Source organism: Caloenas nicobarica, chromosome Z (genome assembly GCF_036013445.1).
Source record: "Caloenas nicobarica isolate bCalNic1 chromosome Z, bCalNic1.hap1, whole genome shotgun sequence".
In the NCBI taxonomy this organism is placed as follows: domain Eukaryota; kingdom Metazoa; phylum Chordata; class Aves; order Columbiformes; family Columbidae; genus Caloenas; species Caloenas nicobarica.
Genome location: NC_088284.1, coordinates 94,821,150 through 94,848,342, shown reverse-complemented (window position 1 = coordinate 94,848,342; position 27,193 = coordinate 94,821,150). Strand labels below are relative to the sequence as shown.

At 39.8% G+C, this 27,193-nt stretch overlaps 1 protein-coding gene across 1 annotated transcript in view; it reads left to right on the top strand.

The window, feature by feature from the left end:
- The first annotated feature begins 456 nt into the window (after positions 1-456).
- Positions 457-27,193, top strand: part of PRKACB (protein kinase cAMP-activated catalytic subunit beta) — a 70,828-nt gene continuing 44,091 nt past the window's right edge. The window contains exon 1 of the mRNA XM_065656079.1: positions 457-990. Coding sequence (XP_065512151.1) covers positions 945-990 — 46 coding nt within the window. The 5' untranslated portion in view covers positions 457-944. The remainder of the gene's footprint in view (positions 991-27,193) is intronic.

Genomic DNA, 27,193 nt, shown 5'->3' with positions numbered 1-27,193 from the left:
CAAAGCATTCACACCGTAAATATGTATATTTAAAGAGAGCTATCATCGACTTGGAAGCCACAATACGGTAGCTGTAGCTATTTATGACATGAGTGGCAGCAAAAAGGGGGAGGAAAAAAAAAAATCTTTCCTGGCAGCTCGCTTCCTTTCTGTATGTTTTTTCTATAGTCTGTTGAGCCATGTAAATACGATTTGCGAACAGGCGGCAAATGCGAGTTGCCCCGCGTACGCTGCCGGGTGCAGGCCCGGCCGGGACGGCCCGGCCGGCGGCGGCGGCTCCGCGGGGCGGGTGTCCCGGGGATGCTCAGGGGGAGGCGGCCGAGCCCCCGGCGCCGGGCGGGCGCAGCCGCAGGGCCGCGGCGCGCTCGGCCTGCCGGGGTCACCTTGGGCACGGCGCGGCTCGCCCCCGCCTCGGCGGCCGCGCTCCGCGGGCGGGAGGGCCCTGGGACGGCGGGCACGGCGCGGGGGCGCTCCCACGCCGCCGCCCTGTGAGGCCGGGCGCCGGCCGGGGGTACGCGGAGGCGGCCCCGCCACGGCGGCAGGCGCGGAGGCCCGGCGCAGCCAGCCCGCCGCTGCCCTCTGTGAGCCGCGGCAGGCGCCGCCCCGGGCTCCCGCAGCCCGGGCTCTCAGGCCGGGGGGCCGGGACAGCACCCCCCATCACCCGGCGGCAGCGGCCGCGGACAGCGGCGCCCGGCGCGCCCCCGGCAGGCGGCGTAGCAGGGAGGAGGCACCGCCCCGACCGTCATTTCCGCCGTGTATCGGGGTGGGGGAGGGGGGCAGAGCGCTCGCCTCCTCCTCCGCGGCGGCCGGAGACACAGAGACCCAGCGCGGGGCGAGGGGAGCTCAGCCGCCGCCGCGCCCGCGGGCCGCGCCGCCCCGCCAGCCGAGCCCTGTCCCCGCCCGCCGCAGCCGCCCGGCATCCTTCCCGCCGCCCCGGCCTGGCCATGGGGAACGCAGCCACCGCCAAGAAGGGCAACGAGATCGAGAGCGGTGAGTGAGGGGGATCCGCGGCCTCCGCCCCGCGCCTGGCTCCCCTCCCCGAGGAGGGGCCGGCGGGCCGGGGCCGCAGCGCCCGCCCCGCGCCGCCGGCGCAGGCCCCGCGGCCTAGCGGCTGAGGCGCCGAGCCCCCCGCCCCGCGCAGGCCCGGCCGGCCGCCCGCCTGCCCCCGGCTCGGCGCGGCCTGCTGGTCGCCGCGGGGAGCCCGCCGCGGCCCCTGCCGACCGCCGAGCTGCGCTCCCGCCCGCCTCGGGTTTAGTGTCTCAGGAAATAAAGCGGGATAAATCCGCCTGCGGTCGCCGGGCCCAGGCCGCTGTCGGGCCGCGCGTCCGGCTGTCCCGCAGCAGGTGTCCGTGCCCCGCGAAGGAGGAGCTGCTGGCGGGGCCGGGGTGGCGGCGGCGGGCAGGTGTCAGCGCCTCCGCCAGCCGCAGCCTCCATCCTCGCCCCGGCCGGCTCGCTTTCCCCACCCCCGAACACACCCTTGCCGGCGGGGGAGGCCGCCCGCCGCGCCGAGCCCCGCTTGCGGCGGGGGGGGGTTCGTCCCGCAGCGGGGAATGTAGGTCAGAAGCTGCTGGGCCTGCCCGGGTCGCGCAGCCCCGGTGACCGCGCGGGTCCTGCTCGCGACACAGCCCGGGCCCCGCGGCGTGTTTACATCGCTCGGGAGCGCGCTCGGTGCGAACGCTGCTCTCCTGATCCCCGGGTAAAATGGAAGACAAAAGCTTTGGTCTGAACTTGCCATCACAGGGTGCTTTTTGCTAATTTTTTTCTTTTTTTTTTTTTTTCCCCTAAATATTTCATCGTAATCCTTAGATAAACATAAAGCCGATTCAGTTGTTGGGGGCAGGGGAGACACCAACCAAAAAAACCCCCAAACAAAACAGACTCTATTTTTAGTAAGTTTTAACTTCCCTACTTTGCTTCTAGTGGAAAACTTTGAGTATGTTTGTGATGGATAAAAGACAAGACTTAAAGAGCAGCCAGTTGTGCAAGCTCAGTGTTCCTGCAACAATACCTTTTGTTACTGGAAATGCCGTGGGCATTATTAAAATGGAAAGAAGTTTAAGTATTGAAGTTACTTTTCATTTTTTCCCCACTTTGTTTACTTTTTGTGTGTTTACTACTGAGGTCTGGGGCAGGCCAGGGTAACCCGATGTGCACAGGCTGGTGCCTGCCCACACAGCATTCCTCCGGCGTCCCAGAGCTGCACCCGTGTCTCCAGCTGTGGGACCAGGGGCTCAGCTTGACCGACCTAGTTCTGCTGTGTGGTTTTTGTCTTTCAGTTCTTGTGCCTTATTTCATTATTATTATGGATTTCACAATCCAAATGTTTTATGAGTGTTTGACCATTATTGTTTAGTGGTTTTATTTTTTATTTATTTAGCTGAGTGCATTAATTTTTGATAGGAAGTATTTTAGCCTACCTATAAAGATACATGTGGAGAGAGAAGGTGGATTGTTTAAAGTACTTCAGATGACAAAACACTGGATTTTGTATTTCATAGTATCTGTATTGCTATTAGTCCGTGCAGTTAAATAACACTACACCACACAGTGTTTACTTCCATTTAAATTAATTCTTTCCTTATATTACCAAATACAGTGATTTTTAAGTTGCAGAAGGTGTTTACTTCAGAATTCCTCTCTTTTCATTTGCAAACTCTAACAAAGGGAATGCTGTTAGAGACATCAAACTCAGATGTTCAATTACTTGGTATATTTAGCAAAAAAGGTCTGTGATGATACAACTTGTGTAACTAGGAGAAGAAATTGATCATCATTGACATACTGCTGGAAAAGACCAGAATTCACTTACTGTGGAGGATCAATAGTATATGAATACTATACACGTAATAAATTAGAAGCAATATTTGGTTTACTGGCAGTGGAAGTTGTGTAATCTATTAATACAATATATGGCAACTAAAAACTAAAGAAACATAAAATGTGATGGAGCTTTAACACTTCTGATACATATTTACATTGTTGAGCCAGTTTTCCTGTTTGTGTGTTAATGGTCCTTAGTAGCACTTAATTCCAAACTTCAGGACACTGATGAAGCAGTAACAGAAAATATCCAGGTTTGACTTGTAAAAGTGGTGTCATGCCCTCGATCCAAGCATGGAGCATATGGTTTTGTGTGGATCAAGGACATGCTAAGGTCTCTGAAAGAACAATGAAGGGTAACACAGCTTCCACTGATAACTAGACTTACTAGTTCATGGAGTGTAATTTGAGACCTCTTTCACTATCTGTGGTCAGCACAGTAAACGCTGTTCACCTGACTGTGGCCCTTATATTTTTGTTGTTTGTTTTAGCTTTCCATGTGTATTCATGTATCTTCAGTAGTTGTTACTTCGCTCAGGTTGTCGAGAGGAATAAAGCCAGTTTGTGAACGCCAGTAGTAGAATGGAGCAAGTGTTCAGAGTACTTCTAGGCAGAAGTTGCAGGTGAATGAAATCTGAATGCTGGTAAGTTTCTTAAGCTTGGCCACCAAAAAAGTCAATGAGGCTTGCACAGCAGGGAGGGCAAGATAGGTAGGTGGATATAAAGACGGGAAGCTTCAGAGTAGTCTTGTCAGGGTTTTCTTTCTATGCCCTTCTGTTCCAGGTTTTGCTTTGGAGCACCAAAATTAAAAGTGATCCTTTGAGAAGCATAAGGGCTCTGTGGCCATTTTAAATTGTATACCAGTCTTAAATGGGTTCATGGTTTTCCACAGGGCACAGCAGCCTATGAATTCTGAGAGTATTTTAGAATAATAAGTATTTTTCATTTGAGTTATGAAGAGACACAATTGTCAGTTATCTTAAAGTTTCTCTAAGTTTGATACCTCATCGTAATATTCATTTAATTATTCACTTAATTGCTTGTTGGTTTTTTTTCAGCTGCTCAATTTACAGTAGTTGAGAACTTATTTTGCAACCTATGAGTTCAAAATGTCAACGTGTGGTAAGTTATGTATAAAAAAAAGGCCACAGGGAGGCTACCTTGTTGCAATTAATGCAGGAAGATGTTAGCTTTGTTAATATCCATTATGTTGGAATAATTTGTTAAAGTACCACGCAACATAAAAGAAACATAACTACAACACGTGTCTGAGTTTAAAAAAGGTCACATAGTATTTTCTTTAATCCACTAAGTAGATCTGTTACTTTCAAGATCATTATTGGTTTTATATGAAACAGCAACATTTTAACTTTACTGGGACTATTTTCTAAGCAGGAATGAATGTCAGCCCTGAAAACTGTAAAGCTTGTAGAAAGTTTTGGGTTTTTTTTCTTTAGATAACTTGATAATACAGACTTTTGAGGCAGTTACTATATATGGCTCTGAATTATTTGCCCCTTTAGATATGCAAAGTAATGTCATACATAACAGCAAGAAATTTGTTTAGAAATTAATAGTAATCTCAGTGTTTTGTTTGTTTGTTTGTTTTCCTGGATTCAAGAACACTTAGCTGTGATAGTCTGTTTCTTTGTTTTTAATCACCAAACTGGATTAGAGACCTGGTGATTGGAATACACTCTTTGGTGACTGGAAGATTTGTATACTTTCCCTTGTTCCAAAAGATCATGAAACCACACAGGTCTGGCTTCCGACTTGCATTAGCCAGGATTCAGATGGTCTTTTTCGCTTTTTCTGTAGCAATATGTGGTGGTAAATTGCTCTTAAAGTGTATGTTTAAACTCTACATGATTTTCAAAACATACTTCTGTACACCTATCTTTTTACCTGGTAGCTAGATCTCCAGCTTCCAGTGCATGAGGAATTTAGTAGTCTAACATGACTTTACTGACTTTGACTTCCGTGGTCTTTAAATAGCCAGGTACAGTGTGTGTGATGTGTATTCTGTATGTGAGTTTTATGTTCATTCACTCCTCTTCCACTACAGTATCTTCAGCATGACAAGAGTTCATATTATATCATATTATAGTCAATTCTTCTCTTTTTAACTCTTATAATTGTTCTGTAAGTAGTACTCCTTTGAAATGTGCTTGACAGGAAGATGCAATCTTTTTAATTTTCCTTTGCCAGTAGATTTTAACCTCCTCAGGGGCCATTCTTAGAGCCGAAATGCTTTCCCCCTCCCCCCCCCATTTTCATGTGCATTCAGTGCTGGGTCATCTGCTGTATTTACTCATTGAGGGTTAAAAGAGGCCACAAGTTTATTTCTTGGAAAGACTGGATGAGGCACGGCTCTGCCACTGCTGACCTTGATTAGATTAGAATTGGTGAAGTAGAGGTGAAAAGCTCTGTGCCCATTACTGTTCCAAGCTTGCTATCCCTGTCACTTTTCCAGAGACCCTTGGTTTAGTGTTTTTATTCCAAGTGTAGTTTTCTTCAACCACTTATCTTTTTTCTTTTGCTTTTTGTGTTTATACTGTCTGATTTTGAAATGGATAACTTCTGGAGCCTTGTTTACACATTTTAGAACATCAGCAATAGTATGTATTGTATAAAGAGTAATTAACAATATATATTCTAGTGATCCTGGAATGTACTGTGTGGATAACATCTCTAGAAAACATGTTTAAAGCTTCTTCCCTTACATTTTTGAGCTTATATTGTCTCACTATTGATCAATTAGGTTTCAGCAATATGTTACTCCATCATCTGAAAATCAGGGGTAGTTATAATTACTTGCTGAAGAAATACCTAAAGTTCCTTTGCTGTAATCAGCAATGTAAGACTGCCATTATGCACCATCTGAAAAGAGGCACCATCTGAAAGTTCTGCTTTAATTAAAAACAAAATGCTTATTCACAGCTTGGACTAGCAAAGAGAGAGGCTATCAGTGAGTAAATCATAGCCACCTGGTAGCATAACAAAAGGTCAGAAGGACCCCCAAGCGATAAATTAGTTTATGTATTTAGCTGTTGTAGTTAGGCCTTTATTACAGGCTCAGACTGATTTAAAGACAGAATATTTTACATTACCTGATGCTTCCTTGTTGCTGGATTTCTTTAGTTTTCATCCATTTACCCATATATCCACATTCGTAGAAATAATACAATAAAAAATAATATCTTTAAAAATACTCAGATTTCTCATATTTTTTACAACAGTCAAGTTGTTCCTTAGTGTAATTAAGGCTCTGTCTGAGCTGCAAAAATTATCAGGGAGCAGAATGTGGACAGAGAAGTGGAAGAACCATAAGGAGGCAATGCTGCAAGTGATGGTGCTGTGGGCTGCCCTGCCTGAGTGGTGAGCTGTGCTCCACACCGCTTGTCAGGCTGTTGAAGTCTTCTCCAATTAGTTAAGATCTTCCATGACTGGCACATCTCTCCTTTGGACAGAGCTGTGGAAAGGCCTTTGGATGGCTGTCAGATTTCGTGTGTTTTGCCTGCATCCTTACTGTAGACATTGTGAAGGACTGGTTTGCCTGGAAGGTGTTTTTCATTTAGTTGTTTTTCTGGTTTTTTTAACTACAGCTGTTAGTTTAATAAAGAATGTAAAGGATACTGTCTCTGCTATGCACCAGGTAGGTTCTGGATCAGATCCAAGTATGTATTTTCAGTCAGTGCTTCTGGTCATTTAAGCTTGCAGAGTTTTCAGTGTTAGGAACCTTGAGTTGGTGGGGATTTTTTTTTATAAACTTGTGAAACTTAGAGCTAGAACTTGGCAAAGAGTCTGCCCTGCAGTGCTGCTCTTAACCTTTGTCTTTGTTACAGGTGCAAGGTGTTATTTTGTAAACATTTCTTGCAGTTGCAGTTCTGCTTTTCTGTTCCCTGCTACTTTTTTCCTGCCTCTGTGCCCTCAAGTGTGCTGGAGCAGCTATTTATGAGACAGCAAGGTGAACTGAATTTGAGATTGATCTAAGTTAAAAATAACCCTGCAGAAAAGGGAAAGCAGAAGGGACTTAATTAACCTGGATCAGCTTCCTGATCCAGTTCACTGTAGCTGCGCTGCCAGTTGTACCCGTGCAGGTGGAGTGTGGCAGGGGGAGGCTGGAGAGCAGCCACCAAACAGGGGCTGCCTGACCTGCTGCTGGGGAACCCAGAGCTGCGATCTCAGGCCACACTGCGAGTGTTTTCCTACCAAGTAGTTTCTGTGCTATGAGGTTGCTGATATGCTTCCTGGGGAATGTGAAAGAGGACAAAGTAGCAATTGAACTGTGAGGAGGTAAGTGAGAAATGTGTTCTCTTAGGAGTTGCAAAACTGAAAGATAAAAGGAAAAAAAAGAGGTGGTGGTTGTGGTTTTTTTTTGGTTGGTTTTTATTTTTTTTTTTGGTCTTGGTATGATATGATGGGGGAAACGATTATGCATGTTCATCTGTGTAATTTTATTTGTGTTATCCTTGTATTCAGGAGGGCTAGTTGTGGATCAGGACCCCATTTTGTTTATGCAAACACACACAAAAAATTTTCTCCAAAACCCCACATGTTCTGTTTTGGATGATAAGGTGAATACAGACAGATGAGGGTAGCCCTGGCTGTGTTTGGGCTCAGCACCAGTAGATGACAGTCTCTCTGATACTTGGTTGAGCCTGTTTCTTTGGTGTCCTGCTTGCTGTTTCTTTAGCGTCACAGCCGAGTGATGTCGGCTAAGAGTAAGGTTTCACAAAACAGCTGAACCCATCTGCTGGCTCGTACTGTTGAAAAAGATGTTTTTATTCCTAGACCCTTAAAGGGTTACAGTTCTAGTCTTTTTCCCATCCATTGATAAGCTGTTTTACATAGGCAGGAAACTATGTGGGTTTTATCCCTTTGGGTTATCTGTAATTATTTTGCATGCCAAATCAACGCACTGAGGTGTCAGATGGCAACAAACAGGTTCAAAGGAAGCGATGAAAGCACCGTTGGCAATTAAATGGTGAGGTGGCAAGAAAAAGGAATATCTTTTCTTAGCATTGAGCTCTTAGATTAACTCAACAGTTTCCTAAGACCTCGCCCTGCTAACTTCTTGGAAGAATTATTACTCCAAACTACCCCTTTCCTGTCTGCTGTTGTTCATGTAAAGAATTACTTCAAAGCTTGAAGTTTTTAGTAGGAGATGTTAGCACCAGCAGTTGGACTTTGCTTTTTTCAAGCTTTTAGTGTTATATAAAGAAAAATATAGAAAAACATTGCTGCTTTTCATCTCCACACTTATCATATGGATCTTTAAGACAGTAATATTTTAGAAGAGTTTGTTTTTTTCATTTTGTGTTTAGTTTCAGTTCTCTTTTTGCCAATTTTATATTCACGGTAAGAAATGTGCTGAAGCTGTGGGGTTTTTTTAATTCATTCATTTTTTTCATTCATTGAACTATTTTCTGCTATTCTCTACCCAGAGGTGTTCATCTGTAATCATAGCTAGCTTGTGATATGAGTATATATTCCTATATACACATGTAGTAAGGGTTAATCTAACTGTGTGGGTTGCCATTTTGCCATGTAGTAAAGATGTGGAAACACCTTGTGGTTTTTTGTTTTGGGTTGGTGTTTTAGTTGTTTTTATTGTTTTTAAGCCACAATTTTTATGATTTTAGACTATAAACAACCAGTTTGTTTTCAGTGTTCCTTTACATTAGGATATCATCTATCTATAGTTTTGAGGGGTTTAGAAAACCTTTCAGAAAAATCATAGTTATCTAAATACACTCTGCATGTTAGAGATAAATGGACCTCCAGACTCTGAGAAAGCGAAAGTCTTTTCCATGACATAGCTGTTCCCTACTAGAGAAAGCCTGATGAGCATTTTGAGCCAAATTCTCTCCATAGGAAGGGCAAAGAGTTACTGTTCTGCCTTGCACTAACTGTTTCTTCTGAGGGATATGGTGTCTGTGTGATAGACTAACACTGAAATATGACAGTAAGATATCTTACCTGTGATGTTAAAACAAGAGGCATAGAAAATCCTTTTTTGGCATGTTGGTAGATGAATGAGTATCTAATCTGATGGGTAATTTGTAAATGTAAGCGTTATCGTTTTGCCTCTTGTTAACTTTTGTCCTGCAGTTAAAATCCTGTAATGGTTAAACAGAGGATGTCAGGAACTTTTTGTTTGTTTTATTTCATTCAGGTTATGCTGCTTCCAGCAAGTATGTACTTGTTAACCTGCTGCACTTGCTGTTAGCACCCATCTGTAAACCCAGAGATTCCACCGCTCAGTGTGGTTCAAGAAATTAAAACAAAGGAAACTGCATTTCTGGCACGAAGATGGAAACTTTAAAGATAGAAAAGATGGTTATTTTGCCTGTGCCCAGAATCCGTTTGCTCTTCCCTCTCATGAAATGACATAATTAAAGGTGTATGTACTCAGATACATTAGCAGGTGCATTGTAATAGTAATTAAGGTTAGTTTTGATTACTATGATATTAGGCAGTTTGAAATTCTTTGTTTGTCTTCTAGCAGGTAACAGTAATAGGTTTATTGTATATTTAAATTTTAATTGTTAAGCATATGATAATCTAGCCTTACTTTGCACAGGGGAAAATGTGACTTAACTGCACCAAAGTCTATTATTAAGATGAAGTTTTTAATGCAAATTACCTGTATTCAAGCATTTTATTAAGTGATCCATAGAGTAATGTGGAACCTGGAGGTTTTAATCAGAGTTTCTCATTGAAAAACAGGGTAGGTGGTGAGAGAGAGAGGGGGGGAGAAAAGCATTGTGTAGCTAAAATCATGCCAAACCAATTTGAAAGATCATGGTATTTCCTTCCAACAAGTGTCGTGATGATAAAGGGAGATATGTTTCATTGACTTTTCGAGGACCATTTTGTATTAGGCAGTTTTTAAAGACTGAGTGCTTTGGTCATACATGTGGTCCTTGTGAAGACTTGAGGAGGAGAGGTCTCCTTGGAACCCAGGACTGCACGTACTGCAGAGCCCAGCGCTGGGGCTCTGCTGTGGGAATTACAGGTTAAACATCCTCAAGGAGAAGATTGCAACAGTGCAGCCTGTGGTCACGCGGGTTTCTCTCTGTTGGCTTAGAAGTCTACATTTTAGTGGTACTTGTTCACATTAACTGAACTTCAGAGTGAAATAAGGTGCTGAAACATTTAGCTTAATTTAATGGCCTATATAAATATCAAATTGCAAAACAGATAACGTTTTGCAATTAGCATGAGTCTGAAGCAGCTTAATGGGAGGTGGAATCATCTGTGAGGTTCAGGGTGTGTACAGCTTTGTAATGGTTCTTATGATGTCTGCTAGTTCTTTTGCAAATCAGCAGGTTTTTTTTTTCTTTGAATTTCTTGAGGACTGATGATCAGATGCAAAACTAACTCGAAGACAAAATTAGCTTCAGTTTTTCAGACAGATTGCTCTAATACCTAAGAACAGTTCCATTTCTATCTACATTTTGTCTTTTATGGCACGCTTTCTGTCAAAAGATTGCACTTCTGAATCTACCTATGTCATTATCCAAATGTTTATTTAGTATTGAAAGGCAGATTTTATTTCATTTGCTTATTAACTTAGTTTTTTTACATTGCATTCCAAGGTAGAACATTCTTGAACTTTAAAAGAATGTGTCCACTTTTTTTTTTTTAAATCCTGTTTTCATTGCTGAGTAACATTTGTAGGCAACAAAGAGTTCAAACATGTAGCATCTAAGGTGAACACTGGAAAAGGATGGCAAAAGGTACTGACTGATTTCCATATAAAGAATTACCATGTAAGTGACATCTCTTCTATCTAGGATAAGACAATATGAACTGTGAAATTGTGTGGCATAGGAAGGGAGAAGTGTCCTATTCTTGCTTTTCTTTAAGCAGTCACTTCAAGTTATAGTTTCTGTTGGCTTTTTTCTTAGGCACAGGTAACAATTTATTCCTAATAAAGCATTAGAGGCCTCCTTGAGAATGAGGAACTACAGAAAAAGAGAATGAAGAGAAACCAGGCAACAGCTGGTAAAAGGAGGAGGAGTGTGGGTCAAGAAATGTAAAAGTAGGGAGCACTCAGCAGAGTTTGGTCTGAGTCTTGTCCACGTTCTCTTGTCCCAGAAGATGGAGCTGATGAACACTGGCTGGAGATGCCCTGCCTGAGAAGGTAGAAGTAGATGCCACAGGTGTCAGGGTCATCCCATGAAGCTCCTTCCTCCCAGTTGCAGCTTGGCGAGAGCAAGCAGAGTTGAAGAAGATACCCTGCATCACATAGAGCCTTAGAGGGGAAGTGTATAAATATAAAGGTGAGCGAAGAGCATCTTAATTAGATGTTTTGGAGAAGCTGGAGGAGGGGTTGCCACTTGTCCCACTTGGGCCTTGCCACACATGTGTGTTCCACCTTATCCCAGAGGGACCTAAACTCTCAGGACCCTGTGAACAGCAGTATGGATGTACCATCTCTTTGGAGTATTTTTCCTGCTGGGCTCTGGCTTAGCCCAGAATACAAGCAGGTCCATGCTCCTGCTGTCTGGGCAGGGCATAAGGTGAGAACGCGCGTTATGAGCGCACAGTGGAATTTTCCAAGATGAGGTGTGAAGATCAACTGGGTATCATGAAGTCTGCTGAAACACTGCGTGGGGAAGCGTGTGTATGGAAGGGACTACAATCTTCCGTTGATGTGACAGTTCCTTTAATCTTGAAACAAAGAGTTACACAGTTGCTGGAGAGGTGGTGTTGCAACCTCCATGACTGGCTTCATGCCAGATACTCAAAGCCACATTCTGAATTTTGGTTCTGCCACAGATGCCAGGTATTATTGGTGTGTTGTATCAGCCATCGTTAGCATTGTCCTTTGATACCTGTTATGGTTAGTCCCTTATTTACCTACAGTCCTAATGTTCTTTGTGCACTTAACTGCATTCTTAGCAGTCCTCGCCCATGTTTTACTCTAGTCTGACAGTTTTACATTGCACTGAAGAAGTACATTGTTTTCTGTACTGAAGTGGTGCTTTTAATCTGATCTTTTTATCCTGATAATTGTATACCTTTAAACAGGATTTTTTTAAATACATGGTGTCCTTTAGAAGCTTGCTATTTTCAGGAGCTAAACTGATATTATAAAGTTGTTCCCTTCAGAAGCGTTGGATTTTTTTTTTTTTAATCGTGATGGCTTTTGTGTTTTGTTTAGTTTTTTTTTTTAAACAGATGCTTGAAACGATGCCATTTATTAAAGAAAAGCATTTGCTAAGTGGGTGACAGCAGGAATATAGAACATAATTTGGCCAAGTAACTGTTACGGTTTTCAACCATAGGACAGTGTTGTATGATGATTTGGTTGAATTTCTAAATCAATGATAGCCACAATTTGTTGGTATTACTTGAAGTGGTTTTTCAGAACCTCTTTTAGGAGCAATTTTATCATTTCTGCTGGCAAGACCTGTGTTTTCAGAGTAGAACCTGATTTTTACTGGTATGATGTTTTTTGAAAACAGACAAAACATGGTTGTATTGCCTCAAACCTCAAGCTGGAGACTATAATTATGGAACTTTTTTCAACTTGCTGCTTATGAAGTAGTTACGTGACCAAATTTCTTTGACAGTAGAGTTGACTTGAAAAAATCCTGCCCTGATCACACCTGCTACCCTGTTATATTTGCAATTTGCTGCTCTTCCTGTGCTGATACAGCTGTTTGAGGTCTGCTCTGAAGTGTTACTGAAATGGTTAAAATCTTTGCTCGAACCCAGCCCTATTTTAACCCATTAGTTTCATGGACCTCTCTTTAAACATGGCCCCACCTTGTGTTGAACTGATACAAAGGAGAAGAAAGAGTGAAATGTTGTTTCAGTGGATTTTGCCTCTGAAGAAAAGGTACTAAGCTCTTCACTGAAGGAAAAGAAAAAGTGTCATGTCACACGGTGTTGATCTAAGATTTTATATGTGTTAACCTGAGGTGATTATTAATTCGAGAGGCTCATTGGAGCTTTCGCTTCTACCAGAGATGCTGTTAACTGACTTTTGTAACAATGTGCATCAACATGCCATTCTCAAATATTGTTGGCAAAAGTTATTCCATTTTTGCTTACTACTAAGACTAAAATAGTATTTGTAATGTTTTAGTTCTGTTAAATGTGATTGCCCTCATGGTCACCAGAGCAAAATTTATTTTGACGAAGTTAGCAAAAGGATCACCAGCCTTCTGCTTTATATTTTTAATTACTCCAGAATGTAGTTGTTAGGACAAATAAAAGTGGGAGATGACTAATACATACACACTCGTTTTAGATACGGCATGTGAGTAGGGAGTAACAGGAGGAGGAAGAGAGATGTGCAGATCTGTGCAGTAGCAAAATGAGAGGTGAAAGAGCCAGGTATCAAAGCTAGCCTAGACGATACAGTAAGGCTAGAGATATGAGCACTGAAAATTTAGTATGGTATTTGACAAGAAGAATGAAGGCATCTCTTGCATTTACCTTTCCTACAGCTGAACTGAATTTTCCACTTAATGGTGAAAATACCGATTTTCAGCAGGATGTATTTTTCATTTAAAGTGAAAATAAAGTTTGTAGCCTTACTGCCCTTTCGTTCAAAGGATAACTTGTAGTTCTGCCTTTCTTTGTGTGAAAATAATCCCAAATAGAAAACAGTAGCTGGCTGGTTTTCCACAGTTCTATTCAGAACATTGTAATTTTCTCCACCAACTAAATTGACTCATTCATTTCCACTAATACATACAAACTTACTTGTTCCGCTGCCAGCCTTGTCATTAAGAGGACTGGCCCAAAACACAGTGGCTGGGGAAACAGAGTCGTAGATGTTCAGTATGGAAAGCCATAAAAGCTGGCCTTTCACACGCGGTCCCTTCGGATGTGTTACAGAGAAGCCGAGGAGCAAAGCAGTTCTGTTCAGAGCTGGAGATTGTTGTTACTCATGCGGCACTTGAGAGGGGTTTGTAGGAAGTGACTGCAGGTTGGGAAGGAGAGAACAGAGATTGGGTACATTTATGAGAAACAGAGCGGTGGTGAGAATTTGGGCTTCTCTCAGGTGATGTGGTGGTGGTTGGGTAGCATGAAGAGGGCAAGAGTTACATGAAAAGCAGTTTTGATTTCTTGTTGAATGTACATTTAATCACGAAAAAAAGAAACGTAGTGAGTTTGAGGAAAATGTATACTGCAGTTGCAAAGGCTGAATATATTCAGTGTTAAGGGCATAAGACATAATACTGGCAGTTTCCTGAAAGTCATAGTAGTAAATACTGAAGAAGGAAGATGCAAGAGAGTAAAGAAGTAGTATGTTTAGTCCCTGTTAAGTATTTACTAATGATATAGGTAGCAGCAATAACATTATAGCATTAAGAATATTTTTCCTTTTCCAAAATACAGAAGTACACTAGTGTTACAGGAAATAAATACATTTTAAAAACTGCTGATGCATGTAAAAGCCCAGGTTTTTTATTGGTAATAAGGAGCATTAACTTCTCGATGTGGTAGAAAAAAGGTCTGGTCACGCATATCTTAATGTTACTCTTCTTTGGGACTCTCGCTCCCTCACTGACAAGAGGCCATCAGCCCTTTACCCGCGCTCCAAAAAATAGGATAAAACAGTAAATCTCCCTCTTTATGCTTACATCAAGAACTATTGAATAAAAGGTAGCATTAAATTTTTTTCTGGTGTTTCATCATATGGCAGAGCATGTTCTCTCATGAAAGATTAAATTGCAGATGCTGCTGACATCTGTTACTCTTTGGGAAGTTCCTGTTTCTTTGTGTATTTGGAGGAGGATGATCTGAATCATAATTACTTGTCTGCTGCAGCAGCAGCAACTTTGCAGTATCCTTTGATACGAGACAATCTGGAACTACAAATAAAAACAATGCTTCATTTTTATACATATCTGCTCTTAGCGATATGGTTTTGTGGTCTAAACACAGCTTAATTGTCACAGTGTTGGATGATTTCGAAGTAGACTTAGAGGACTGCTCTGTGAAGTACCAAAATACTGTGCTTAGAATTATACATTGTTGCTGTTTAAAAAGTATTTCCAGCTAATGGTTCTTCTCAAGTACTTCCTCAGTGGTGGCAGTATTTAAGAAAGGACAGCAAAATTAGGATAGTTTTGAAAGATGACCTACAAGCAGATATAAATATGGTCCTTCCAAGTTGTTACAATTTAAGAAAGCAAAAATGTAGCCACAACAGTAGGCTAATATATATGGCTTCTTTATACTGAAGTATGCATATACTGTATGTGTAGATGGAATTCACTTAGTAACTGAAGAAAAATCTCTGAACAAGGGGAAGAGGGAATTTCCCCAAGCCCCTTCATGAATTTTCAGGTTAGAGAAAGTGAGCAGAAGGGCGACAGTTTTATTGCAACAAATATTTATGCTCTAGGTAAGATCTTTATTTGTAAACATTTTATTGTATTTTGACAAATAAGATACTGGTGAGTGATACATTTGAGATGAAGTTACAGAAGATGGAAGAAATGGTATTTAATATATCAACAGTTACAGCTTGAAGCATTAATGTGGTAGTTAAAATTCTGTAATATGCATTAATATTCTGTAGGGTTATGTGAGATACTAAGGAAACTGGAGATCAGTTTACCTTTTTTCAAGCAAATGCACAAAAGAGTGGAGATGATGGCTAGTTATTGTTCCATTCACATCTGAAAGTGGTTTTTGCCAAAGCAACCATAATAATAAGCCTGTGTCAAGGGAAGCTCTTTTTTTTTAATTAGGTGTATTTGTTTTATTCATTTATATAAAAGGAAATAAAATATTTATTTTTACTCCTGTAGGTTTTTTTTTTTAATTTGAATCTCAGAATGCATAGATGGTACTGCTATTCCAAACAGCAGTAATTGTGATCAGAAGATAATGCTATGTACTTAAGCTCCCTGTAAATAGACCGTAAATCATTGGCAGTCTAGTGGTGGTGGTGAGGTGGTTCTGTTTTACAATTTGTGTCTGGTTCAGGGTAGGAAAAAACTGGACATTTATGTTCAAAGTTGAGTTTTTAAAATTATATTATTAATAAGTAAGGGATCCGCTTTTCTTCTATTGGCACTTGCTCATACTAGTATGGTACAATTCATTTTTTCTTACCTCAATTTTTTTAGCCTTTTAACAAAAGCATTTTTAATAAGTTGTTTTTAATTAAGAAACTGAAAATATTTTTACAATGAAACACATTTTGTGGTGTCTTGTTAGACAGTATTAATTTCATTAATTCAAGCTGCATGATGCAGTATTACTTGGAAATTTATTAACAGAGAGTCTAGTTTAGGAGCAAGTTATTTAATGAGCATCAAGACAGTTTGTCTTAATTCATTGTTTCTATTTTAGTACACGTGGCAACATCAAAAATGCAAATATCTTCTTTATTGAAGAGTATTTTCTGTTAAGTTTTTTCCTTTAAGTCATTTTAATCACAAACGCTATTAGTATTCTCACTAAATAAGTTGAATTTGGGATGTATCTTTCCTGCCAACAGGTGTTCATACACTGTGCGTCTGTCTCTTTAGTGTCTTTTGTCTTCTAAAATCTAGTATAGAAATTACTGCAGGCTGCCAAGACTGTCACGCTTACTGAACTTAACCCCTCAAATTCTGCACCTACTCCAGTAATCAGGAAGACATTTCACTTTTATGAAAAGAGGACATGTACATCGTGTTGAAACAAAGTGTCATGGGGTACTTTGTAATTCAGTTATGTGTATTTCAAGAAAGTATTTTTATCTCTTATTTCAGGATAATAGGAATTTTTAAAATAGTAAACACTGATGTCTGTTTCAGGTTAGAAACTTTGCATTTTAGTAAGTTTAGCTACTATATATTAGTTACAATATTCTTTGCTTAAAGATTACATTATTTCAGTGCGGTTTTCGGTATCTTTCTTTGCCTGATAGCATTATTCAAACCCTTTGGAGTTACATTTCTTTTGCTGCTCCTTCTTGCTGTCACATTTGTGATATTATGGGATGGATAAACTTTTAGTGACAGTAAAGGATGGAAATGTGTCTGTCTTGTTCTTGGTAAATAAAACAAACAAAAAAATCCACCAAAACTCAAACCAATCAAGTTAGTGTTTTCAAATAAAACAAAACAAAAACCACAATCCAAACAAACCAAAACCCCCATGCAGCACACTGAAATATTTCAGGAAGGAGAACTGTAGCACTTAAGGAGCGTACCTGGCTGTCATTTGGTGCAGGTGTGTGTACATGTGTTCCTGAGGGGGGAATCAAAGACACAGCAAGAAAGCCCCCAGGTGCAGTTTGGGCAAACACTGGAACGTGGCCTGTGAAATTCATAGCAAGGTATTTTTGTCTGAGCACGGCTGAAGAAGCCTTATTATGGTCGTCTTAGGTTCATTTCTTCTTTCTAGAGGTAGGCTTTTAGATGGTCTTGTAAATACCCAAGACTGTGTCAAGATAATCTGCAGAGAGCGGCATCTCACCTGTTTCTGTTCAAGTGGTGAGTGGATGATGGGAACAGGCAGCCAGCTCAGGTCATGCGGGCAGCAATGTGCATTTGTGAAAGCAGCATGGGTTATTTTTCTTTCTTGACTGACTGACAGCTATAATGATATGTACTGTCCTGAAGATTATTTTGTTGTTATACCTACTCATATTTCTTTGCTTTTGATTTATGGTTTATTATTTAAATCAACAAACTTAAACATGAATTTTTCAACTGATGCATCCATTTCCCCTTCTGGACGGTTAAATACCAATGTATGCTTTCTCTATAGAAACTGCTTCTTGGAGTTTGTGGCCGCATTCCACCAGATACACAGTGTGTCAGTTTATTTTGCGAAACTGATGGTTCCTTGCTGCCAAGAATGTTGGCAATTCTTATATAAGTTTATAAGCTATAAAATATTCTGCTGCAACTCTTCCATTTATGTCAGACCTTTATTGTCTGTGAGTAAAGAGCTTAAAAATGAACTTTTGTGGTCATGGAGCTGTGATAAAAGTTCGAGGATTCCTTGCTTGGGCAAATTAAAATCAGTGTCGTGGGGCCAGGGGGAAGGTTTTTATTAAGGAACCAAACTTGATTCTGTATTCCTGTGTATTATTCCTATGATTCTTGAACTTCTTTTAGGTATCATTAGCATACACGTCCTCCTCTCTTTTTTTGTTGCACCTTTTTTTCAAGCTTTCTGTCTAGCTCTGTTTTGACCAGATTAGTTTTGTGTATCCATTATGATTGGAATTTATACAATAACACACACATCACTTCAGACTCTTTTCTATTGAAGTTTTATGTGAAAGTTATTTGATTTAATGTTACCAAAACTTTAGCAAACAATGGATAGAGAATAAAATGAAACCATAATTTCCACCGTGCTTATGTTCTTCCTGTTCTAATCACTTTGTGGAACAAAAAATAATCTTCAGTGCAGTATTGAACCAACTTTCTCCATTGCTTTATGAAGTGAAATGTTCAAGTAGCCTTGAAATCTTAGCAATGTTGACATTACAGAGTTCTTAAGCTGGTATGCTACAACTTTGGTTTATTCCTGTGTGTGTTATGAGTTAGGGAATTGTAAGATTCTGCATCTGTGACTGTAGCTGAACCATAGTGCAGATAAAGTAAATGTGAGGATTAGGAAGGAATCCAAAAAGAAGGCAAGGAGATCAATAGAACTGTTATCAGAAATAAGAAAGGAACGCGGTATTTTCAAAATTTTCCATTCTTTGAAAACTTTTCTGAGAGAGGCTTTCATAGCTGCTGTGGCAGAGGTTTATGGGAGGGTCTGCTGATGAGCCACCTCTTAATCCAGGTGGTGCCATAAGGTGATCCTTGGCTTTTAGGTTTCCTTTTTTAAAAAAACCTCTAAGTTTCTGTAATCAAAATGAGAAAGAAAAAATAGTAATGTTGCAAAATCATATTTTAAATGTCAGGAAGTGCAGAATGAATATTACCTGGGTGACTGTGTTTTAGCTCCCTTGCACCTATGTTGTAAGAGAAAAATTTGCATGATTATATGCTCCTTCTTTCCCCCACCCTTAAAAGATCTTGCTGCTTCCAGTGCACAGGACATCAAGCAGCACTCATTAAGAAAGTTTTATTTTCTTTATTATTTTCAGTGCATGTCTGCCTTATTTACTGCACATTATTGTTTTCCTTGGGAGCTTTTTACAGAAATCATTATCTTGGTACATGACTGTTTGCAAGCATTGAATTTACCTTTACAACATCCTGCTAAATGAGGTTTTCTTATTCCCATCTTACAAACAGGGAACTAAGACACAGAGGTGATGGTAAAATGTTTCCCTTTATTTAGGGAGCCCTGTCTGGTGTGATAAAGGCTTTATTTCTTGGGGCGCATAACACATGAAATTGCCTGAAGTATTCAGGTGCTGTTTATATAGATTTCTGTGGCAGTTACAATTGTTCCTTCTTTGTGAAACCGGCACCCAAATACCCTTTGGTCGGATGAGGGACAGGAAAGCAGCAGCACATCCAGCTGGAAATAGCACAGGGTGAGGAACTTGTCACAGAGCAGGGACAGTGTCCGCTCTCCAAGGATGACATTCAGTAGCCTTCAGCAGCAGCGTGTCCTGCTGCTTCCCAGCGCTGTGTACATCTTGCCACCCTACACAAAGGAGCCCTATAGATAAGTTTCCTTCACCGCTTCATCCTGAATGACGGACGGGGCAGGTCGGTGTGCTGTGCTGCAGGAGGTGTCAGTCTGTGGAAAAATGAGTACATGATGCTGTTACAAAGCACGTGTAAAAGGCCATGCTGAGGTTACTAAAATGATGCTAATTCTGACCTTTTTTATGCTTTTGAATACCAAAATAGGAAACAGGAATGTTTTTAAAACATAGTTTTCTGTTTGAAATAAGTCACATAGACAAGTACTTATTTATGCAGTTTGATTTGTAAATGTCTTCCTATAAAAAGGCAGTAACTTTTACTAGTCAGTTATTGTCTTTATTCATAAATATTCATAATTAGTATGACAATAGGTTGATGGCAAATTAGTTCACTTTATCAAATGTCAGTTGAATTTCTTCTTATTGATTGAACGTACAATAAAGCTAAGGGATAATACAATAGCTTTTTCAGTGGCAAAGTTTGTAGCTTGTATGTTTTTGTGCTCAAGTTGGAAGAATTTATTAAAAAAATTTGACATTGATTTGTATAGATATTACCTCAAGTTAGAAAACTCGGGATCATGCAGAGGGAATAGTTATCGGTGATAAGCCTTTGCTCACTGGAAACATTAGGGAGTTCTTTTGCTAAACTCAGAAGTACTCTTGAAAACCCCATTAAAAGCCCACCCATCTGTGTTCTGTAAGAGTAACAGAAATGTGTCAGGCTATGGTATCACAGCATGAAAATTGTTTGTAGATACGATTTGGCTCATAGCTGAGGTCAAACCACAGTATTTGTTGACCTTCCGACTTGGGCTTGATACACTGAAAATTTGGGCTGTTAGACTTGGGAGTCATATGATTGTCTAAATCCTTACTTTCAGTCGTGATGTTCCAGAAAAACAAGGCAGAACCAGTGCAATCAGACTTAACAGTCCTATTGCTTTTAACCGTTTCTAAGTTTCTTGTAGGGAATGTATAGCTTTTAGGAAAACTATTAGCTTTTTAAAATTAGTTGGCACTATTAAGCACATTTGAAAACTGGAACCTTACTGCAAATATTTATTAAACATTTAACTTTTTAGAAGAATTAGGCATACAGCAATACAGTGAATACTTGTACTACATTACTGTAGGCTTATAGTAACACTTCTAGTAACGTAAAATAATGTGTATCTTCATTTTTCTTTAGTCATGCATTTACATTGGCAAGTCTGTTACACAGAGAAAACTATACCTTATTTTATGGCAATTAGTATATCAATTTACTTCACGTTCTCAAAGTGCTTATTAATTTTAGCTCAAAATAGATCAAATGTACCACATGTGACTGCTGTATCATAATACTACTTATCTATTTTTAAATCTAAATGGACTCTGGGAAAGTACTTTGCAAACTTTTGGCTTCTATTGCAGAGCTGGTTTCCTATGTATTTCTGGGTAAAGGGCCTTCTAATGTATTATCCATTGGTCTTTTCTGGCCATGTTTCAAGGCTTTTATGTTTATTAATCAAAAAAATGAAATAACTCAGGTAAATTGTGTAAATCCTTTTTCAAAAAGAGCAAGCTGTGGAGACTGTCTTTTCCATTTCAGTCCTGAAAATGTTCTGATATTGCAAAGGAAAATGAGATGTATAAGTCTCAGGTTCAGAATTGTATCGTGGTATTTTGTTTTGTAAATGTTTTCTCGCTGAACTTACATTCAAGATCACAAATAATTATTTTTTCTCTGTGTGTATGTTATAAGCTTTTCAAAACAGATTAAATGTCTCATTGAAAATACATTGACTAATGGAAAGCAAACGGTCTTCACCTTTCTTACTCTGTAATCATGGAGTTATGGCTCAAAAGTTATAAGTTAATATTTCTTCTGTAGTGGTTGTGATCTGTTTATTTCTACCACACGTGGTCCAAGTTAAATGTTAGGACTTTTCTAGCAGGATCTCACCTCACCAAAATATCATAGTAATGGAAATGAATAAACTAAGAGAATCTCCAAGGCAGTGGAGAACTTTAGTATTTTCTAGGTTGAAGGCAGCTGTAAAATAAGCCAAATCTAAGGAGAGCAGATGAAATGTTACTGAACTGGTTAGTTCCATGGTTGCATCTGAGTGCTGTTGTGTTATATGCTAATTGTAGTTTGGCTTTTGAGCATAAATCTGTGTAATTGCCATTTGTAGTAATTCAGTCTGAGAGTTACAAAGACAAAAATACTGACAACAAGCAGCACCACAGAGATGATGTCAGTATTTAACAAAACATGATAAAGGAACATTAATTATCTTTGCAGTCTGAGCTGCATCATAATTTGGGATCCAAGGGAGTACCCTTAGGTGACAAACATTGACAAACACAACGCACAATAGACTGCGGATGGTTTCTTTGCTCAGCCTGCAAGCCAAACAGCAGAAGTGGAGTGCGGCTGTTCTGAAGTCGCTCTTCATGCTGCAGTCTCATCTCTCGCTGAAGAGGTAGCACCCTGAAGTCAGGTTTTTTTTCTTTTTTTAATTTCTTATAAAGACATCAACATGTTAGTGATGCTGCAACAACTAAGGTTTATAACTTAAACATCTCCATCTATATCTGTAGCAACATCAAATAGAAATTAAGGAGGATAGCAAACAAACTTAACAAACACTAGTGCTTGAGGCATTCTCTTTTCTCAGTGTGCCCAAAGTATATCTGTAGTTTGGTATTCATATCCTGAGCCAGTTATTGCTAAGTCAGAAGCTGCTAAGATATTGAAGAATATTAAAGTGGGTGTTTTGTCTTTCATTTATGCACAGTTGGCAGTCAGTAACTAAATTCAGTTTTCAGTTTCAGAAATGAAATGAAAAGAGTTGAGATAAATAGATCGTGTTGAATCAGTGTTTGGCCTTTAACCTTCTAAAAATTAGTGTCTAAAACAGAATTAAGGGTGGAATTTTATATATAGACATGGAGTGTTGTCCTTTTAAGTTGAAATGGCTGAAAAATTAGGGGAGTGAGGAAGTAGGCTTTTTTCTTCTTCTCCCTGAACAGTGATATGCAGACCTTTTTTCATCTAGACAAACTTTGCCCACACTCTTGGTGACTTGCATTGTACAACATCTCTCTCTCTTTTTTTTTTTTTGTCTGATTCTGTTTTTTAGTGAGACCATTGTAGGCACTTGATTTTTTTTTTTTTTTTTTCTATGTGAGAGAATAAAACTATTCTAATTGTTTGGGAAAATACTGGTGAAGATGTCTTTTCTCGCTCTATAGCTTACACTCAGACTCAGGTTTCACCTCCAATCCCAGCAGCTGTTGGAGATGCAGAGCCCTTGTCCTTCCTTCGCTCCTTGGTTCAGGTTTCCCTCTGTCCTGTGGCAGCTCCCTAATGCAGTCTTGCGTCAGGACTCAATTCCTTGCCTGTTAGCCCTTCCTCTGCTTTTTAATTATTTCTTTTGTTTGTTTGTTTCCCACCCTCCCTGCCCCCCTTCTCGAGTTCTGTTGCGAAATGTTTATTTTTTACTGAGTGTCAGAGACGTTCTGGTAAATTCCATTATATTCCCTGTGTTTGCATCATAGTTAATCCTGAAGTGGACACTTAATGGCAGAGAATAGAAAAATATTTTCATTTTAAGCTGTGTATTAACAGCTCAGTAATTATTTGTAAGCAAAGAAGAAAACATAGTTTCCTTCATCTTTCATATTTCAGCCTGTCGCATCAATAATTCATCTCAAGGTTGCTCGTGTAAATATTACTGTCATATCTGTAAAAGATCTATTTCAGTCTTTTGAATCAATATATTTTCTTAGTAGGCCCTAATTTGGGCTTTATTTACTTGTGGCAAAAATCAGACCTCATTAAATGTGGCTTTTGTTTCTGTATACTTTTTATTCTCTTAATCTGTAATATCTCAGCCAATTTAAATTGTTTACTGTCAGAAGTCTGATGTTAATCCATGTTCTTGGCTGATGCAGAAAAAAGTTTAACAACAATGTTTGAACTTGACAATGACAATTCAAGCATATGAAACACCTAAATAAGTCTTAATTTAAACAAAAAACATTTAATTTTATTTGCAATTGTTTCCATATTTAAGCCTTACTTTTGTATTAAATTTCTGGCTACCAATTATTTTTAGACTGTACTTATAAATTAATGAAAACAAATGGAATGTATGATTAGAAATTTTGGCATGTTGAGCAGTCAGGCTGATCTGGAAAATATTTGAATGCATAATATGTAGGACAAAATTATATCAAAGAGCTACTTGATTGCAAAACCAAGGGTGTAAAAGGATGCTTTGAAGAAAGGTGGAGAGAACATCCGAGCTCCTTTCTGCTGCGCACTATGAGTACGTGGCCGCCTCTTGTCCAAATGGCTGTGTCCAGTCGGGTGTTGTACTTGTAGCTCTAGATGTGAATTCCCCCCTCTAAGGGTGTGAAACAATTTCAGTAAAACTGTCCAAAGGAGGGGGAGGGAGAGAGATTCTGGTTTTCAAAAATGCTGCTTAACAGATATATATTCATATAATAATGATGCTCCTATATGATGTACAGAATTAAAATATTTACCGAGAAACTTTTTTCTTTTTTTTTTAGTATTGATAAGAACTTGTCTTTGTAGACAAGGAGAAGACTTAAAAGTTCATGCTGAGTTTGTTGCCCTCCATTTCATATGTGTTCTAAGTGACTGCCAGCATTTTGTTGACAGGGTTGTTAATTATGGTTTTGATTGGAGTTCTACTGAAAGTATGTTTTTATTATCTGTATTCCTTGAGCTGGTTGCTTTAAGTAGAACAAAATTTGTACCCAGGATATCAGCTTTTCTTTTCTTAGGGTGGGTATATACATACCCATTTTTCCTTAGAGGGCGGAAGGAAGAGAAACTTTTGTGTTTCAGCATGAATGGCTATGAGGCTGCAAGTTCTCCAGCAAAGTATAAAGCTTTGATCTTTTAGCTGAAGTTGTAATTAAGGAGTAAGAGAAAGGGATTTTAGGTTAGATTTGTAAATTGTTTCTGTTTAGGCTGGGTAGACTGCTAGGAAGGGATAAGCTACATCCAAGTGAATGGGTGTAAAGCAAACGTAACAGAAGGTGGAAACAATTTCTGTGAAATAACAGATTGATAAACTACACACAATTTTAGATGCCACAGTATTGGTGGAGGATGGCAATGGATATTAATAAGGTGCTTTTAGTAAAAACTGTTTTTCAATCTGAACTAGTGGTGTAGCTTTTCCATTATGAGAGTAGGGTGTGCTGCTTTGTCCCTACAGTTCGTGAGTCGGGCGGTCCTACACAAAGTGAGGAGGCAAGATACCTTCAGAGCTGGACATATGGTATATTTTTATGGGGTTTGGAATGCTGTTGTCCATGGAGGCTGGTGCTGCACACAGACTAGTCCAGTTCCTGGTGGATGTAACTTAGAGTTACTGAAGCAGTCGTCATTAGTCCAGTATGGACTGCTGTTGTATTTAATCTGCTCTTAATTAGCTCATGGACATAGGTATTAATGAACAAATACCTGAAGATAGGTACAGAGATGTAGTTAATGTATTAATTGTGACAAGTGAATCTCTAGAAAGAACAAAAAGTGAGCAGGTTATAAACTTAGCAAATCTAGATGAATAATGCATTTTCTAGTGCTGCTTTTGTTTTAGCTAAGGGAAGATCAGCACAATTTGAGTTAGTTCAAATAATTTCCGTCTTGATTGCCTCCTACCCAATTCCTCCTTTCTCTTTCTACTCATCTTTCCATATGTGTATTTTAGCCCCACAAGATCCTTAGCACATCGTTAGGTTCAGAATTGGATCATTGAGGAGTAAAATAATATGTTCCCATTTTAACATGTTTTCCATGACCTATATGTACATTCTACCCTCTGAAGAGTTTGGTTCAGTGTGCCAAAGTAGTAGCGGATATAGTAGGGGTTGCATAGACTTGAGGTGTACCCAAAGAAGTAGTTCAGATATAGATTTCAAACTGAGTAGAACCTATAATTGCGTTCAACACGGAGTCTCAGAAGCCATTAATCTTCAGAACTTGGCCACATTTGGCATCCTGAACGCCCAACAAACCCTCTGGGAACTGCGCAGAGTTGCGTTAGACAGCATATTAGTGTTGTTAACCTTTCACAATTTTTCAGAGAAATTAGGTACCAGCAGTGTTTTCAAAAATTACAATAATACATCATTTGCCTTATTTGGCTGATAAATCACTTTTCTAAAAGTGTTGTCTTTAGAGAGGCAAAGAAATGGAAATGTCAGTAGGTTACCTAATAATAAATGAGCAGTCCTTTTCACTTCAGGTAAGGATTCATTTAGGCTTTCATTTCTGGGTAATTTAAGTGTTGTGTTTCTATCATGTAAGAAAGGTGAGGAGAGGGCTCAGTAATTGCAATTACTAAGTTCATTATTGTGATATTTCACATAAATGGGATGCCATGTGTTTCCTCCCCCTACAAGAGTGGAAGAAGGCGGATCTTTATAGTGGTAATAAGTTTAAAAATTTGCCCAATGCATTGCAACTGGTACCTCATTTTGGCAGTTTTCTTGGGTAGAGTCTAACTTGAGAGGAATTGGAAGAAAACCAGAATCGTCCTACATGCAATCTGACTCCCAGAAATAACAACTCTGTATTGAGCTTGTTGGGAAAAGTTATGAGCATCTGAGAGCAGATCTAAGTGAAACAAACATGTTTGTTCTTCCAGGAGGAAAAAAAGAAGCCTCTGGCTAGGCACAAAATTTTAGGCATTTTTCTCAAAGTGGTTCAAGTAAATAAAGGTAATAAATTCAAGAGAGAAGGCGTCTTCCAGCTCTACCAAATTAGAGGGGTTTTTTTACCTCCCAGAAATTAGCAGGGGCTGCACGATGCTACCATAAGGCAGGCTTTAACTATTCAAAACAGGGTTATTCAAAACCTATTTGTTTAGTGGTAATCATGAATAGGATGCCCCTGTCACTGCAAGATTAAGGATAACACTCCCAGTTATTAGCAGGAATCCCCTCAAAGGGTGAAGCCTGTGTAGGCACGTTCTCTGTTTTCCCTGGGCGTCTGCAGTGGAGGTGTGCAGGGAAGCTGTCAGCTATTTCAGACATGCACATTTTTGCGACTCCAGACTTTTTGGCAGAGACATCTCATTTAAGCATGAAAATATTTGGACGTTTGTCATTTGTCACAATTCTCAAATTCTGACCTGCGTAGGTTTCCCGTGTGCGGTTTGGGGTGGGTTTTCTTTGCAAGAATTCTGCTGATGAGAACAAATCAAAAGAAATACCAGTGGCATCTCTTAAAAACAAATTAAAAAACCCCTGTCTTTGAGCAGTTACTTGTTTTTCTTGGCTTGCTTTCATACGTACAGTAATCAAGTAGTAAGCCTAAGCAATTTATAATTAATCTGTGGAAGGTCAGAGCAAGGCTCTCACAGCTCTTTGCCTGGGAACTGTTCGCTCCCGGCTCTGTGGCAGCTGGTTCTTACCAAGTAGGTCTCTTGGCTTTGGAGACTAAGGTGAAAGTGGAGCTAAAGGTGGGTATATGTTGAGATGACTGACTTTGCCATCAACAGTTCGTTTCTGTAAATATCAGAAATGGAAACCAGTGGAAAGAAAATTGGAGAGTGAACTTTGATAGTTAATATTGTTTGGTATCAAATGCATTGCATCTATGCTGCAAAAATTTCTTTACATGTTGGAGTCTTCATTAGCTCAGAGGGAAAGTTCACTGCGGGGACAGATTTTGCTTGAATATGAGTTTGGGGAATTATTTGGATAACAGTGGTATAGAAGAGCCTTGCAGTATCCTTGTTA